The sequence below is a fragment of the Nanorana parkeri genome, unplaced genomic scaffold (assembly GCF_000935625.1).
Source record: "Nanorana parkeri isolate BGI_ZX_2015 unplaced genomic scaffold, ASM93562v1 scaffold1717, whole genome shotgun sequence".
Taxonomy (NCBI): Eukaryota; Metazoa; Chordata; class Amphibia; order Anura; family Dicroglossidae; genus Nanorana; species Nanorana parkeri.
In genome coordinates this window covers 187,481-204,539 of record NW_017307985.1, presented here as the reverse complement: position 1 = coordinate 204,539, position 17,059 = coordinate 187,481, and the positions used below count along the sequence as shown (strand labels likewise).

General features: G+C 50.6%; 1 protein-coding gene across 1 annotated transcript in view; it reads left to right on the top strand.

Annotated features, from left to right (window-relative positions):
- The first annotated feature begins 9 nt into the window (after positions 1–9).
- The window catches only part of ARHGAP39 (Rho GTPase activating protein 39), a 122,074-nt gene continuing 105,024 nt past the window's right edge, over positions 10–17,059 (top strand). The window contains exon 1 of the mRNA XM_018571262.1: positions 10–80. Within this exon, the coding sequence (XP_018426764.1) occupies positions 70–80 (11 nt within the window). The 5' untranslated portion in view covers positions 10–69. The remainder of the gene's footprint in view (positions 81–17,059) is intronic.

Genomic DNA, 17,059 nt, shown 5'->3' with positions numbered 1-17,059 from the left:
TCATGGCAACCTCCGCCCGACCCCTCCATCCGCCATCCTAATCCCCGGGACCCGAGAGGAGACGGGAAGATGGCAGAGAGGTAACACCATCCCCATCCTCTGTGTGTCTCGGGGGGAAGGGAGATCACCATCCTCTGTGTGGGGGAGGAAAGGGTTAATTCGGTCCATCAATTACCTTTTGCCTGTTGCTGAGAAAGGGTTAATGTGGGAGGTCACGTGTTCATTCTGAGAGGAAAGGGTTAATATGGACTGTGACCACCCTCATCCTCATCCTCAGTGTGTATGGAGAGGAGAGGGTTAATAGAGGGGTGACATCCTCATCCTCAGTGTGTATGGGGAGGAGAGGGTTAATAGAGGGGTGACATCCTCATCCTCTGTGTATATGGGGAGGAGAGGGTTAATAGAGGGGTGACATCCTCATCCTCAGTGTGTATGGAGAGGAGAGGGTTAATAGAGGGATGACATCCTCATCCTCAGTGTGTATGGAGAGGAGAGGGTTAATAGAGGGGTGACATCCTCATCCTCAGTGTGTATGGGGAGGAGAGGGTTAATAAAGGGGTGACATCTCCATCCTCTGTCACACGTTTGCCCAATATCTGTGGAGAGAGGAAAGGGTTAATCTGTGTTCCGCCAACCCTCGGTATGTGTGGTTAGGAGATGGTTAATCTGTGTGTGTTTGTACAGATAGGAAGGGGTTAATGTGAGGTAACATGTCCGCCCGCATGGTATGTGTGTACCAAGGAAGGGGTTAATATCGGGTCACATGTTTATATTGTGGGGGGGAGGGGTTAATATCGGGTCACATGTTTATATTGTGGGGGAGGAAGGGGTTAATATCGGGTCACATGTTTATACTGTCGGGATAAAGGGGTTAATATGGGGTCACATGTTTATATTGTGGGGAGGAAGGGGTTAATATGGGGTCACATGTTTATACTGTGGGGATAAAGGGGTTAATATCGGGTCACATGTTTATATTGTGGGGAGGAAGGGGTTAATATGGGGTCACATGTTTATACTGTGGGGATAAAGGGGTTAATATCGGGTCACATGTTTATATTGTGGGGAGGAAGGGGTTAATATGGGGTCACATGTTTATACTGTGGGGATAAAGGGGTTAATATCGGGTCACATGTTTATATTGTGGGGGGAAGGGGTTAATATCGGGTTACATGTTCATACTGCGGGGAGGAAGGGGTTAATATCTGGTCACATGTTCATACTGTGGGGAGGAAGGGGTTAATATCGGGTCACATGTTCATACTGTGGGGATGAAGGGGTTAATATTGGGTCACATGTTTATATTGTGGGGGGAGGGGTTAATATCGGATCACATGTTCATACTGTGGGGAGGAAGAGGTTAATATCAGGTCGCATGTTTATACTGTGGGGGGGCTAAAATCGGGTCACATGATCATACTGTGGGGAGGAAGGGGTTAATATATGGTCGTATGTTTATATTGTGGGGAGGAAGGGGTTAATATCGGGTCACATGTTCATACTATGGGGAGGCAGGGGTTAATATCGTGTCACATGTCTATACTCTGGGGAGGAAGGGGTTAATATCGGGGTCACATCTCTATACTGGGGGGGGTTTCATCTTGGCTGTCTCTCTCATGTGTGTGGTTAGAAAGGGGTTAATGAGCAGAGCATGCTGGGACAGGTGATAGTGGACGCTCCTCCCCCTCCCCCAGCGCGTCCATCCAGTACACATGGACGTCCCTGACGCAGGAAAACATGGCGGCATGCGGCACGCTCACATGGTATCATTGGTCCCCCCCCTACATCCGGTGTGTACTGCTGGCGGCAGCGCTGTAGGAGGGCGGGAATGGCGGGGGACGCAGAACGCTTTCTTATATCCCAAAATGGAGGACGGGGATGGCGGTGACACCGGCACTTCCTCCTTCTATATTCGGTGAAGACGGAGGAGGGTAGACGTCTCTCACTCTGCGTTCTGATGGCGGCGACAGCGGTCTATCTTTCTCACAGGCCGCCATGTCTCTTCCTCCACATGACCGATCACATGACCGCCGGCTGTCCGTATTCATTCCCAGGGACATTCCGGGGATTAGGATGACACCTCGGCAGTCTGCTTCACCCCTCTGTGTGCCAGAAGTCGGCGGTAAAATCTGTGCGGGGGATTCCATTTCTAGGAAGGAGCCTACCTCGTCCTGGAGCGTGGCTGCCATGGTCAGGTGATCCGCCATGGTCAGGTGATCCGCCATGGTCAGGTGATCCGCCATGGTTGGTACTGGATTGTGTGCGTAGAGCCATATGGAGAACTCTTCCTCCCATGATTTCACCATCATCATGTGGGGGCCCTTTAAGTGGATGTTGTTGGGGGTTCTGGCCCTTTAAGGGGGAATCCTCAGTTTCCTCTGATTGTAACATTTGTAACATTCACCTAGAAGTTGAATCTCGATGCTCCTTTTTCACCATGGCGCTCCTTTGCTGTCCCATATTTTGATGAACCCCGCATCTGTAGAGTCAGCTCTGCTGCCGAGATAAGACTAATGACATTACAGGCCCCATTCACAGAGTGACAGTTCTCGTCAGCCAATGAGATGAGAGGAAGGAGTCACATGGCTGGACAGAACGATCTTTATCCCTGTGAATGGAGCATGCAGTCCCCTCCATAGGTGTGAACCCAGGCTAAGGCTCAGCACACACATTACAATCTGTACAATCTCCTGCGCAGAGAGGCGACACGGACGGGAAATTCTCCGGCAAATTCAACTTTGGATATCAAACGCGACCAGAGCGGACCAATGGCGGTAGGGTGCGGCGGCCATCGCTCGTGAAGTGCGCCAAATTCACGGCGGGGGATTTCCCCTGATCCGCGCTCAGCCCGGAGATGATTGGCGCTCAGACGGATCATCCGGGCGGATTAGACGGCTGACATGCCGATCTGATCTGTATTCCAGGCACACGTGTATCCGCAGTGATGCCCGGAGAGAGAGCGACGGGGAGCGTTCCCGCCATGTTCCGTGCAGCGCCCCGCTTCGCTCGATTGATTCATAGGCGGCGCTGGCGGCTCGATCAGCGGCACTACGGCTATGGGGGGAGCTTCACTGAGACATTGGAGCCGACGGGTGAGAGAGACGGGATGCTGGGTAACGGATGACGGCTGATTTACCTTACCTGAGATGTACGTCTGTCATATGTGGACGCCATTTCCGTGGAGGAGACCCTTTAAGTCTTAAAGTGAACCTTACCCCCTGAAAAGAACTTCCCATCCCCCATCCCTCACAGATCATCTCGTGTACATGTCTCCCTCGCTGAGCACCATATTCGAGGATATGTACAGGCGTGACTCCCCGGAGAAAGGCATGATGGGATTTATATTGTAGGAGGGGCAAAGACACTACTGGGGGGAAATCTCACCATTGTGGGAGGGGCAGAGACACAAACTACTGGGAGGAAATCTCACCATTGTGGGAGGGGCAGAGACACAAACTACTGGGGGGAAATCTCACCATTGTGGGAGGAGCAGAGACACAAACTACTGGTGGGAAATCTCACCATTGTGGGAGGGGCAGAGACACAAACTACTGGGGGGAATCTCACCATTGTGGGAGGGGCAGAGACACAAACTACTGGGGGAAACCTCACCATTGTGGGAGGGGCAGAGACACAAACTCCAGGAGGAAATCTCACCATTGTGGGAGGAGCAGAGACACAACTACTGGAGGAAATCTCACCATTGTGGGAGGGGCAGAGACACAAACTACTGGGGGGAATCTCACCATTGTGGGAGGGGCAGAGACACAAACTTCTGAAGTATACATTCGACCTGAAAAGAAAACATATTTAAGAACGTTCGTTCTTGCCTCTATTAGCACAGAATGGATCCGTAAGGCGATTGGCCTCAGTATTAGCTCACAATATACTATGGACCTCCTCTAGTCTTTCCCTTTAATTCTGGTGGGTTGATATAGAGTAACGGCGGAGTCGCTGACATTTAGGAATATTTTGGCAGAGGAGGAAGGAATGTGACGGTGAAGACCTTTTGCAGAACAGCGACGTCTTCCAATATTTGACATTTTTTCTGCTGGCGTCACATGTTCCTGAAGCATCTACAAGCTCAGACTAATACCTGCAGCTTCAAAACCCGGAACCAAGGTGTAGGAGCTGGAAGAGAGGGTGGTGTTCTGTACCCTTGGTGTGCGCCAATCATTGCGTGTCTCTGTTCCAGTCTGTAGACCGGCCATTGTCAACCTGGGGTCCATGGAACCCTAGAGATCTGCTAGGGGTTCCTTGAGCTGATTGTCCTCCTATTTGATGGTCCCTGCATAGGGTTCCTCTAGGGTTCCTTAAGTTGATTGTCCTCCTATTTGATGGTGCCTGCATAGGGTTCCTCTAGGGTTCCTTAAGTTGATTGACCTCCCATTTCATGGTGCCTCCATAGGGCTGTGCTAGGGTTCCTTAAGTTGATTGACATCCCATTTGATGGTGCCTCCATAGGGCTGTGCTAGGGTTCCTCAAGTTGATTGTCCTCCCATTTGATAGTACCTGCATAAGGTTCAGCTAGGGTTCCTTGAGCTGACTGACCACCCATTTGATGGTGCCTGGTAAGGGTTGTGCTAGAGTTCCACTAGGGTTCCTTAGGTTGAGTGACCTCCCATTTGATGGTGCCTGCATAAGGTTGTGCTAGGCTTCCTCTGGGGTTCCTTAAGTTTATTGTCCTCCCATTTGATGGTGCCTTGTGAGGGTTCTTCTGCTAGGGTTCCTTGAGCTAAACAACCTACCATTTGATGCTGCCGGCATAGTTCCGGGGTCATGGACTTGGCAGAGCCAGCTGTCTAAAGCCAATGGTACTTTTTTTTTTTTTTTAGCCTATTGTCAACCTGGGGTCCATGGAACCCTAGAGATCTGCTAGGGGTTCCTTGAGCTGATTGTCCTCCTATTTGATGGTCCCTGCATAGGGTTCCTCTAGGGTTCCTTAAGTTGATTGTCCTCCTATTTGATGGTGCCTGCATAGGGTTCCTCTAGGGTTCCTTAAGTTGATTGACCTCCCATTTCATGGTGCCTCCATAGGGCTGTGCTAGGGTTCCTTAAGTTGATTGACATCCCATTTGATGGTGCCTCCATAGGGCTGTGCTAGGGTTCCTCAAGTTGATTGTCCTCCCATTTGATAGTACCTGCATAAGGTTCAGCTAGGGTTCCTTGAGCTGACTGACCACCCATTTGATGGTGCCTGGTAAGGGTTGTGCTAGAGTTCCACTAGGGTTCCTTAGGTTGAGTGACCTCCCATTTGATGGTGCCTGCATAAGGTTGTGCTAGGCTTCCTCTGGGGTTCCTTAAGTTTATTGTCCTCCCATTTGATGGTGCCTTGTGAGGGTTCTTCTGCTAGGGTTCCTTGAGCTAAACAACCTACCATTTGATGCTGCCGGCATAGTTCCGGGGTCATGGACTTGGCAGAGCCAGCTGTCTAAAGCCAATGGTACTTTTTTTTTTTTTTTAGCCGGGTGCCATTCTGACCCTGTCACATACCTGGTGAAGACCAAGTTGAGGAGGGGGCTTCTCTTGCACCTCCAACAACCCTGGAAGTGGTGACAGGAAATGTGAGGATACAGAGTGGCACGAGGGCCAATCTTTCAGGTAGTATTGGCAGTCGGATGTATAGCCCGCCGATTAGCCACCAATGAAAAGAGCGTTGTTCCTACTGATCACCAATGTAAGGAACATTCGTCTGCCAATATAGTTTGAGCTGTGCACACTTTTGGCACGTCAGTTCATAAGGTCGTATGTTTGCACATCCATGTTGCATGTGCAAAAAAAGTCTGCTTTGGACATCATCCGAGTGGGAACATTTTTGCAATTTTAGTTGAAAAAAATCTCAGCCCGTGACATCAGGCCAACAAAGGACGTCCAACCTCGATTCGCCTTTTAGTGGATCGGTCCGATGGTGGACCATGTGGGCACACAGACCCTACGCTGTGGCTGAAGTTGCCCGACATGCCGCCCCTCTATAGACATTCGTTTTGGGTGGTCTGATATTTTGACAGCTTTCCCCTCAGACGATCTTGATTTTTTTAGTTGGCACACGTGTCGGTCCGCCGTGCGTCCACGAGAGCCTGACGCAGCACTGGGACCTCAGCTGGGGATATTTTACGCTCTATTAAGTGGGAGATTTTGTCTCCGTCTGTATACTGCGCAGAGTGACAGCGCCGTTCTCTAATGAGGCCGGGCCGATGAGGCATAAAGTGCCCAATAATTACAGCTCAATGTGTCGGAAATAACACCAATTCTGGGCAGACTGCTCTAATGTCGGTGATATCGATCAGATATCGGGGGAGAAACTCTGCTTTCTAAGTTCTAAGGTGTTCCTTAGAATTAGACAGGAAATGCCCCCATTACTGTCCCCTCTAAACAGGGGCGTAATTAGGGTGGTGCATGGAACCTCTGTGAGAACATTCAGAGGATGACATTCAACCAACTGGGATTACTGGGGAAGTTAAGGACAACAAGGGATTGAGGAGGGTAAATTTTGGGGACAGAGAGAGAGTGTGGGGACTGAATGTCGGGGGCAGAGTTAGCATGGTGGGTGAATGTTGGGGATAGAGTTAGTGTGGTGGTTGAAACTTAGGGACAGACTTAGTGTTGGGCTGTATGTTGGGGACAGAGTTAGTGTGGTGGTTCCATGTTGGGGACAAAGTTAACATGGTAACTGAATGTTGGGGACAGAGAAAGTTTGGGGACTAAATGATGGGGACAGAGTGAGTGTGGCTCCTGAACGTTAGGGACAGAGAAAGTGAGGGGACTAAATGATGGGGACAGAGTGAGTGTGGCTCCTGAACGTTAGGGACAGAGAAAGTGAGGGGACTAAATGATGGGGACAGAGTGAGTGTGGTGGTTGATTAGCCGAATGCTGCTGTGCAGTATTCGACTCAGTTATTCTGGAAAAGCACCCTCCTTGGTAAGGCGCATGGAGGGGGGTGGCGGTTGCTCGTTAAGGGTCTAGTTGCCCAAATTAAGGGTCTAGTTTGGAATTTAAGGAAGGACACCACGTTTTCCCCCCATTTTTTGGCGGTGGGGTTTCCCCCTTAAAATTGCTACCAGACCTAAAGTATGACTTTTGGGGGGAACCCCACACACTTTTCTTTTTTAACTCTGGGGGTCTCTTCTTACATTCCTACCAGACCTAAAGGGACTGGTAAGAATTGGGAGGGGGACCCCGCACCATTTAAAAAAAAAATATTTATATACATTAGTGGGGGAGAACGGTCTGCTTCGGCCTACGGCTAAACCTACCACTATATCCTTCCGCTCTTTAGTGCATAACACCCATAGTGTTTTTCTGAATGTTGCAGACAGAGTTAGTGTGGTGATTCCATGTTGGGGACAGAGTTAGCATGGTAGCTGAATGTTGGGGACAGAGAGAGTGTGGTGACTAAGTGCTGGGGACAGAGTTAGTATGTTGGTTCAGTGTTAGGGACAGAGTTGGTGTTGCTCCTCAATGTTCAAGATGGAGTTAGTGTGGTGGTTCAATGTTGGGGGCAGAGCTAACGTGGTGGCTAAATGTTGGGGGCAGAGCTAACGTGGTGGCTAAATGCTGGGGGCAGAGCTAACGTGTTGGGGGCAGAGCTAACGTGGTGGCTAAATGTTGGGGGCAGAGCTAACGTGGTGGCTAAATGCTGGGGGCAGAGCTAACGTGGTGGCTAAATGCTGGGGGCAGAGCTAACGTGGTGGCTAAATGCTGGGGTCAGAGTTAGCGTGGTGGTTCAATGTTGGGGGCAGAGTTAGCGTGGTGGTTAAAAGCTGGGGACAGAGTTAGTATGTTGGTTCAGTGTTAGGGACAGAGATGGTGTAGTGGTTGAATGTTGGGGACAGAGATGGTGTAGTGGTTGAATGTTGGGGACAGAGATGGTGTAGTGGTTTAATGTTGGGGACAGAGTTAGTATGTTGGTTCAGTGCTGCGGACAGAGTTGGTGTGGCTCCTGAATGTTGAGGACAGAATTAGTGCGTTTGCTGAATGTTGTGGACAGAGTTGGTGTGGCTCCTGAATGTTGAGGACAGAATTAGTGCGTTTGCTGAATGTTGGGGACAGAGTTAGTGTGGCTCCTGAATGTTGGGGACAGAGAGAGTGTGGTGGCTGACCTTGTTCTCTATGTGCTCCTATGAAAACTCCTGCGGGGAGATGGTAGTGGAACAGTACTGTTGCCTGGCTGCTGAATTATTGCAGATACATGGGGAATTGAGCATGCCGAGTGACAGCGCTACTTCTTCGTTGGGGTTCTTCAATCCATCACGCAGCCTTTGCCGTACCAAAACTCTGATGGGTCGGCAGTATTGTTTCGTGTCACTGGCTCTCATCAAAGCAGGTTTGGCACTGGTCAGTACAGATGGTGCCACAACCACAAAGTCGTCTGTTCTCAATGACGCTGTCTTGTGTGTACTGTATCATTTTATATAGTTATGTGAATTTTAGATGGGAATAAATGTATCAGCGCGTTGTGTTATCTTATGAATTGTTTGTAACTCTTTATCTGTACGAGGAGGAAGTCGTATCACCGTGTTACACTTGCAGATTCTGCTTCCTGCTAGTGCTGCGCAGCGCTTGGGCTTCACCTTTACTCTCCGTCAATGCAAGTCTATCAGTCTGCTTAGACAGACAGAAAGCCACAGAATCTCGGTGGCAGATTGGTTTTGTCTCAGCACTCAGGCTGCTGGAAGCAGAATCTACAGACCTACATTGGAATTGATTTGTAAATAAGCGGCATAAAATGTGAACATTATCAATTTGTACTCCCTGAGCACACTGTAGTTCCCCTTTAAGTGGTCTTTCGGTTTCTGGCGTGGTGTGTTGTCTTTGCACCTGACTGATCCGGCATTTCCTACTGGCTGTACGGAGAATTTTGCCTGGTAATAGTCTGTGGATGAGATGCCGCCTGCCCTCCTCGCTGGCTCCCGCTCGTCGCTCTTTCTGGCTGACTGATAACTCTCCTCGGATTGGCTCATTGAATTTTAGTGACGTACATTTGTGCTGATGATTACTGTAGAGCTGGAAGTGAGCTGCATCCATGCCCCTCCGATGGTTCGAAAGACACAAAAGTGCCGGAGCGGCATCACCCAGCTCAGCGTCTGTCCTCCCAGCCAGTGCAAGCGTGGGGCTCACCAGCATAGGAGAAGGGACAGGGTGGACATGGGAGGGGGTCAGCTGAGCTCTAAAGGGTCTGTGTCAATGAGTTCTGGGCTTTTGTTGATGGACTCTGGGCTTGTGTCCATGGGCTCTAAGCTTGTGTCCATGGGCTCTGGGCTTGTGTTGATGGGCTCATGGCTTGTGTCAACGGGCTCTGGGCTTTTGTTGATTGTCTTTTGGCTTGTGTCGATGGGCTCTAGGCTTTTGTCCTTGGGCTCTTGGCTTGTGTCGATGGGCTCTGGGCTTTTGTTGATGGGCTCTAGGCTTGTGTCCATGGGCTCTGAGCTTTTGTTGATGGGCTCTGGGCTTATGCCCATGTGCTCTGGGCTTGTGTTGATGGGCTCTTGGCTTCTGTCCATGTGCTCTGGGCTTGTGTTGATGGGCTCTGGCCTTCTGTCCATGGGCTCTGGGCTTTTGTTGATGGAGTCACTGTGAGATGCTTCCGGGAATATTCAGAATTCATTACCAGGCGCACTTGACCTGCAGCTAGACCTCCTTCTAACCTGCATTTGACCTGCTTTGTCTTCTACCTGACCCAAAACAGTCAAGCAGAGGACAAAGGACTTGTCACCAGTACTGCCTGTGGTCTCCCTGCAGACAATCGTTTCCCCATTACCATGCCTTGTTTTGCACTGTGTCTCTGTGTGGAGGTGGCCATGTTGGTAAAGTCAGGGATTTGGTTTCTCATGTCATGGTTGCCCCTTTGATGATGGGTGGGGTAATGATAGAGGTTGAGGAAGATCCACAGAATGGATGAGGCAGAAGCAGGGGTATCCTCCTTGCACTGCAGGTCCTCAGGTACAGCTTCCTCTCCAGCAAGGAGAACATTAGGCAGTTCATTAGCGACATTGCCAGATCTCACCCCAAATGTGGGGGTAAAGGCACAGGAAGCGCACTGATATCAGGAGTGCCTAGACACAGGAAGCGCACTGATATCAGGAGTGCGTAGGCCCAGGAAGGGCACTGATATCAGGAGTGCGTAGGCCCAGGAAGTGCATTGATATCAGGAGTGCCTAGGCACAGGACAGAGCCGAGTGACAGAGAGATTATCTCATTCTTGTGCTGCTTCTCCTTTTACTGTCCAGTCACAGGCTGGGAGCTGGTCCAGGACCACCTGGGCTCAGAGGAAGCGGGTTGAATGATGCAGACTAAGGACATCTAGCAGAATACTGGACTGAAGGTGAACATTGCAACAAAAGCCGGTCCCTTATTTGATCTATTAACGAGCCGTTCTTTCTTCATCTGTACATTTTTGGCTGGAGTTCTACCTTATGCCGATCACAAACTAAAACCGGTTCCCTCTCAAACCGGTTCCCTTCCTGTGCGGCAGAGATAAAACGTGCCCCCCCCGGGGCGAGGCTCGAAATGCGACAGTTGATACATCCGCCGTATTGCGCACTTAGTGGCGTGGAAACAAATCATAAAAATCCGATGGAAAATGACACACGGCGGCCTTGTTTAAAGTGCGTGATTAAGGTGGACTTAAACACCATTAAAAGTTTTATTTTGAATATTAGTGTCGGGTTTAATGGCTCTCGGAGCTTAATAACGGCGGTTCCGCGGCTAATCCCCCTCCTCCTTTCTGCTGATGACAGAAGAGGATTAGCAAAATAAGGGCAATTATTGAGTTTAGAGAATGATGAAAACGGCTGCCTTGCGCCTTCCTTATGGCGGATATTTCTGGATCGTCGCTGGCAGTAATTCCTGACGTGACTTTACATAACTCCACTGAGTGGGATTTGTAGAGCGACTGGCGGCTTGTTTAGTAAAGCAGAGCAACGAGAAGCCATCCATGGAATGCATGTGTCACCGGTGAGGGCGGACGAAGGTGGGAACTGAGATCTGATTGGTCGAGAATAGTTACTGGAATATGTAGAGGTGAAAGAAGGCCTATTGCAGGGCCAGGCCTCCATTACAGGGACGGGGATTGCAGGTACCGGGGTGCTTATGATTCTACAATCTCCGGGTATATTTGTGGTCAGTGGTGAAATGCCCACTTACATTGATCATGAAGTGGGCCCTTATATTGGGCATTCAACACAGACCACCACCATAAGATGGAACTCAGCACTGACCACCACCATAAGATGGAACTCAGCACTGACCACCACCATAAGATGGAACTCAGCACTGACCAACACCATGAGATGGAACTCAGCACTGACCAACACCATGAGATGGAACTCACCACTGACCAACAACATGAGCTGGAACTCACCACTGACCACCACCATGAGACGGAACTCACCCCTGACCACCACCATAAGATGCAACTCACCACTGACCACCACCATGAGACAGAACTCACCAATGACCACTACCATAAGATGCAACTCAGCACTGACCAACACCATAAGATGGAACTCACCACTGACCACCACCATAAGATGGAACTCACCACTGACCACCACCATAAGAAGGCACTATCACCACTGACCACCACCATAAGATGGAACTCACCACTGACCACCACCATAAGAAGGCACTATCACCACTGGCCACCACCATGAGATAGAACTCACCACCACCATGAGACGGAACTCAGCACTGACCAACACCATGAGATGGAACTCAGCACTGACCAACACCATAAGATGGAACTCACCACTGACCACCACCATAAGATGGAACTCACCACTGATCACCATAAGGAGGTACTCACTACCACCATAAGGGGGCGCTCACCGCTGACCACCACCATAAGGGGCGCTCACCACTGACCACCACCATAAGGGGACACACCACCGACCACCACCATAAGGTGGCACTCACCAACAACTACTACCATAAGGTGGCATTTACCACTGTGTGCTACTATAAGGTGGCACTCACCAAGGGCCACCACTATAAGGGGGCACTAACTCCTGACCACTGTTATCCAAAACTGTTCTGTTCATTACATAATCCTGACCCCTGCACTCCTCCTGCTACACTATATGTCCTAAACAAAACAATTCTGGGGGCATTTTCGGACCTCTATATGTGTCCAGGGCTGCATGACGGAGTAATTGTCAGTCAAATTATCACAGCGACTATCCAACTTCAACATGGCGGGGACGGGAAGTGGTTAAAAACAGCAAGTGTTTAAAAGTGGTAAAAAACAGCAAATATTTACCAGTCGGTGGCGGCGAATGTAACACTAACCATATTGTAACGATGACTAATGTTACAGTGTGCGGGATTTCCCACCAGACTATGGAAATCTGGGAGACTGAGGTTGCATCAGGTAATCTAAGGCGCTCAATACGTTTTATAAATGCGATAAACCTGCGTCAGGGACTGAACGCGGGATCATAACCGAAGGCTGTGATTGGCTGAGCAGCGCCAGAGTGCCTCCTCCATAGACGCCGTGTATACTGCAGCAGCTAGCCATGGGAAGTCTAGTGTGACAGAGCGCTGACTATGGAAAGATAGTTACCATGGGAATCTGGGAAGGTGCCGACTTGTCATGATACTGAGGCGATTGTGTCTGAGATTTCAGTCCTGGGTGGCGGAGGTGTGACAGGCCCGGGTCACGCACATTATCCATTATCACCTCTGACCATCGCAGGCGACCAGCAGCAGGCGGCCGATTCCTCATGGCTGGTGGGAGGGGTGCTTTCCCTAGCTTCCTGAAAACATCACACCACCCTGCTCCAGTTCTGCTCTCAAGAGCCCTCAGTCCTGATACAATTAGAGGGCTGGCTCTTGGGAGGAGTTATGCAAATATCAGAATTGATGCTTGATGGGTGGCCATCAGCCAGTGGGTGCTCCTAGGCTGACTGTATTTGCATGGGTAACACCCTCATGCAATGTTAAGCCTCCATGATTGAAAGAACAAATAGGGACAGGCTGGGGGGGAAACTACTAGATGATGTTGGACGTCCTCCAGCCAGGAAATGAGGCAGAGCTCTATCTGACTTGCTGCAGCTTCTAATGCACATTGTGAGAAGCTCCCAGTGTGCAGTGACATCAGAGGAAGAGGAGAGGAGCCGGTACAACTGTGCAAGACTGAAGGGAAGGACGGAGGTCAGACAGAAGACTGAAGGGAAGGATGGTGGTCAGATAGAAGACTGAAGGGAAGGACGGAGGTCAGATAGAAGACTTAAGGGAAGGACGGAGGTCAGATAGAAGAATAAGGAGAAGGACGGAGGTCAGATAGAAGAATGAAGAGAAGGACGGAGGTCATATAGAAGACTGAAGGGAAGGATGGAGGTCAGCTAGTAGACTGAAGGGAAGGACGGAGGTCAGATAGAAGACTGAAGGGAAGGACGGAGGTCAGATAGAAGACTGAAGGGAAGGACGGAGGTCAGATAGAAGACTGAAGGGAAGGACGGAGGTCAGCTAGTAGACTGAAGGGAAGGACGGAGGTCAGATAGAAGACTGAAGGGAAGGACGGAGGTCAGATAGAAGACTGAAGGGAAGGACGGAGGTCAGATAGAAGACTGAAGGGAAGGATGGAGGTCAGCTAGTAGACTGAAGGGAAGGACGGAGGTCAGATAGTAGACTGAAGGGAAGGACGGAGGTCAGATGGAAGACTGAAGGGAAGGACGGGGGTCACATAGAAGAATGAGGAGAGACATCAGAGGAAGAGGAGAGGAGCCAAAGGAGGACGGAGGTCAGATAGTAGACTGAAGGGGAGGACGGAGGTCAGATAGAAGACTGAAGGAGAGCACGGAGGTCAGATAGAAGACTGAAGGAGAGCACGGAAGTCAGATAAAAGATTGGAGGGAAGACTGGAGGTCAACCTTAAGGACCATGCAGACGTTTAGTATCTGGATTCAGCTTGGCAGTCAGGTTCAGAAGATCAATACTAGGGGTCATATTTGGTCATTTCAGCAGGTGGGCTGTCCAAGGTGTAAATGGAAATCGTCCATGTTTGAATAAAGTCCGTCTGTCATGTGACCAGACAATCCAGTCGCAATCAATAATAGAAGCTTTCCCGTGTCATTTTCAAAGCCATTATCAATATGTGCAAATCTGCAGCTATCATTAAAATAATCCCTGGTGACCCTCCATGGAGCTCATTGTCCCGGCACTTTCTGCTTTAGGGTGACAACGCTCTGTCCCTGTCTCCCAGTCTTGCTCCTGCGTTGTCACCCCGGCCTTTCATGTTGTGTTGCTGTTAGCAGCGTGTTGTGGTAACGAGGATGAAGCATTGTATATAAGGCAGCATGCGGCTGGCCTGTTTTGTTTTGTTTCCGGGAGAGATCTGTGTAGGAAGTGAGCTGTGGAAGTGAAATAATGTTCTTACGTAATTGTAGATCTCATTAATTTTTCCCCTCCGGGCAGCGGGAGCGGAGCGGCGTTCTCCTCGTGACGCTGGTACCAATTATCGGCTCTCTGCATTGCTGTGAGCAGATGGGACATGTATGTGCTTTGTGGGACATCCAGTTCCATGCCAACGACGTGCGGATTACAGGCCACCGTTCTGTGGATCTCTGACATCACTCCAGGGCAGGCAGGTTCTCTTTAATTAACACCATACTTCCCACATCAAATTTGCTGCTAAACATTCCTCCGTGCATCAGATTCAGAGTCAGTTCCCCCCTGGATGGCTGTGGATCGGGACTACGATCATGTCCATGGGTGGCCTGGGGTCCTCCGACGTGTCACACGTGTACCTGGCCTGGCTGTAGAGATAATGGACGTCTCCATGTCTGCTCAAGGCCTTTTATTTCCTATGCACAGGACTCAGTGTATGTTCCAAAGCAACAGGTGGGCAAGAGGACATCAGTTCCAACGTGGCTCTGCAGAGCGCACCTCTGAAATCATTAAAAAAAGCATAATCTGAGAGCCGTGGTGGGATGGCAGTTCATAGTCTCAGAGCCGTGGCGGGATGGCAGTTCATAGTCTTAGAGCCGTGGCGGGATGGCAGTTCATAGTCTTAGAGCCGTGGCGGGATGGCAGTTCATAGTCTTAGAGCCGTGGCGGGATGGCAGTTCATAGTCTTAGAGCCGTGGCGGGATGGCAGTTCATAGTCTTAGAGCCGTGGCGGGATGGCAGTTCATAGTCTTAGAGCCGTGGCGGGATGGCAGTTCATAGTCTTAGAGCCGTGGCGGGATGGCAGTTCATAGTCTTAGAGCCGTGGCGGGATGGCAGTTCATAGTCTTAGAGCCGTGGCGGGATGGCAGTTCATAGTCTTAGAGCCGTGGCGGGATGGCAGTTCATAGTCTTAGAGCCGTGGCGGGATGGCAGTTCATAGTCTTAGAGCCGTGGCGGGATGGCAGTTCATAGTCTTAGAGCCGTGGCGGGATGGCAGTTCATAGTCTTAGAGCCGTGGCGGGATGGCAGTTCATAGTCTTAGAGCCGTGGCGGGATGGCAGTTCATAGTCTTAGAGCCGTGGCGGGATGGCAGTTCATAGTCTTAGAGCCGTGGCGGGATGGCAGTTCATAGTCTTAGAGCCGTGGCGGGATGGCAGTTCATAGTCTTAGAGCCGTGGCGGGATGGCAGTTCATAGTCTTAGAGCCGTGGCGGGATGGCAGTTCATAGTCTTAGAGCCGTGGCGGGATGGCAGTTCATAGTCTTAGAGCCGTGGCGGGATGGCAGTTCATAGTCTTAGAGCCGTGGCGGGATGGCAGTTCATAGTCTTAGAGCCGTGGCGGGATGGCAGTTCATAGTCTCTGAGCCATGGTGGGATGGCAGTCAATAGTCTCAAAGCTGTGGTGGGATGATAGTTCATAGTCTCAGGGCTGTGGTGTGATGGCAGTTCATAGTCTCAGAGCCGGGGTGTGAAGGAAGTTCATAGTCTTAGACCCATGGTGTGATGGCAGTTCATAGTCTCAGAGCCGGGGATGGGATGGCAGTTCATAGTCTCAGAGCCGTGGCGGGATGGCAGTTCATAGTCTTAGAGCCGTGGTGTGATGGCAGTTCATAGTCTCAGAGCCATGGTGTGATGGCAGTTCATAGTCTCTGAGCCATGGTGGGATGGCAGTTGATAGTCTCAAAGCTGTGGTGGGATGATAGTTCATAGTCTCAGGGCTGTGGTGGGATGGCAGTTCATAGTCTCAGGGCTGTGGTGTGATGGCAGTTCATAGTCTCAGGGCTGTGGTGTGATGGCAGTTCATAGTCTCAGAGCCGGGGTGTGAAGGAAGTTCATAGTCTTAGACCCATGGTGTGATGGCAGTTCATAGTCTCAGAGCCGGGGATGGGATGGCAGTTCATAGTCTCAGAGCAGTGGAGGGATGGCAGTTCATAGTCTTAGAGCCGTGGTGGGATGGCAGTTCATAGTCTCAGAGCCGTGGCGGGATGGCAGTTCATAGTCTCAGAGCCGTGGCGGGATGGCAGTTCATAGTCTCAGAGCCGTTGAAGGGCCCTAATGCTCCAGTATAAGGAGGACTTGAAGGGGGATTTATGCATATCGCAGCTTCTCTGCCGTTATCCGGGAGGGACACGTGTGATTAATTGGAGCAGGTTGTGGGAAGCCGGCTGTCTCCGTGGGCTGATGAATGTTTTCCATGTATGGTGGATATTCCGTTTGAAATGTACAGTTCGGTGCTCCCCCCGGCACTGCGGGATTGACTCATATCTGTCTTCAAACACAGAAGGCTGATCCCTAAATCCCATCCCCGCAGACTGGAAACCAGCCGTATCCGGGCTTTCCCAGCTGCCAGTCACTGGGTGTTTAATATGCATTGGCACCATCATCTCAGTGCTGTGCCGTGGCGCTATCCCGACTCGGCGATCTGCTGGCCACTGGTGGGCGTGTACGCGGCGACTGACAACCGGGAGCCATGCACATACCCCGTGTGACAATCAATCAATTGCTTCCCAGCCAACATTCCCAGCCAACAGGTATAGAGACCCTCAGGGCCGGATTTACTCTCTCTGCTGCCCCAATTCTAGGTTCCTCAATGCGACCCCCTGTATGCAGGCTGCATACAAGTGATCCCGGTTGGGAAAAAACAGACCCTTGCAGGAATGGTAGCAGGGGACTG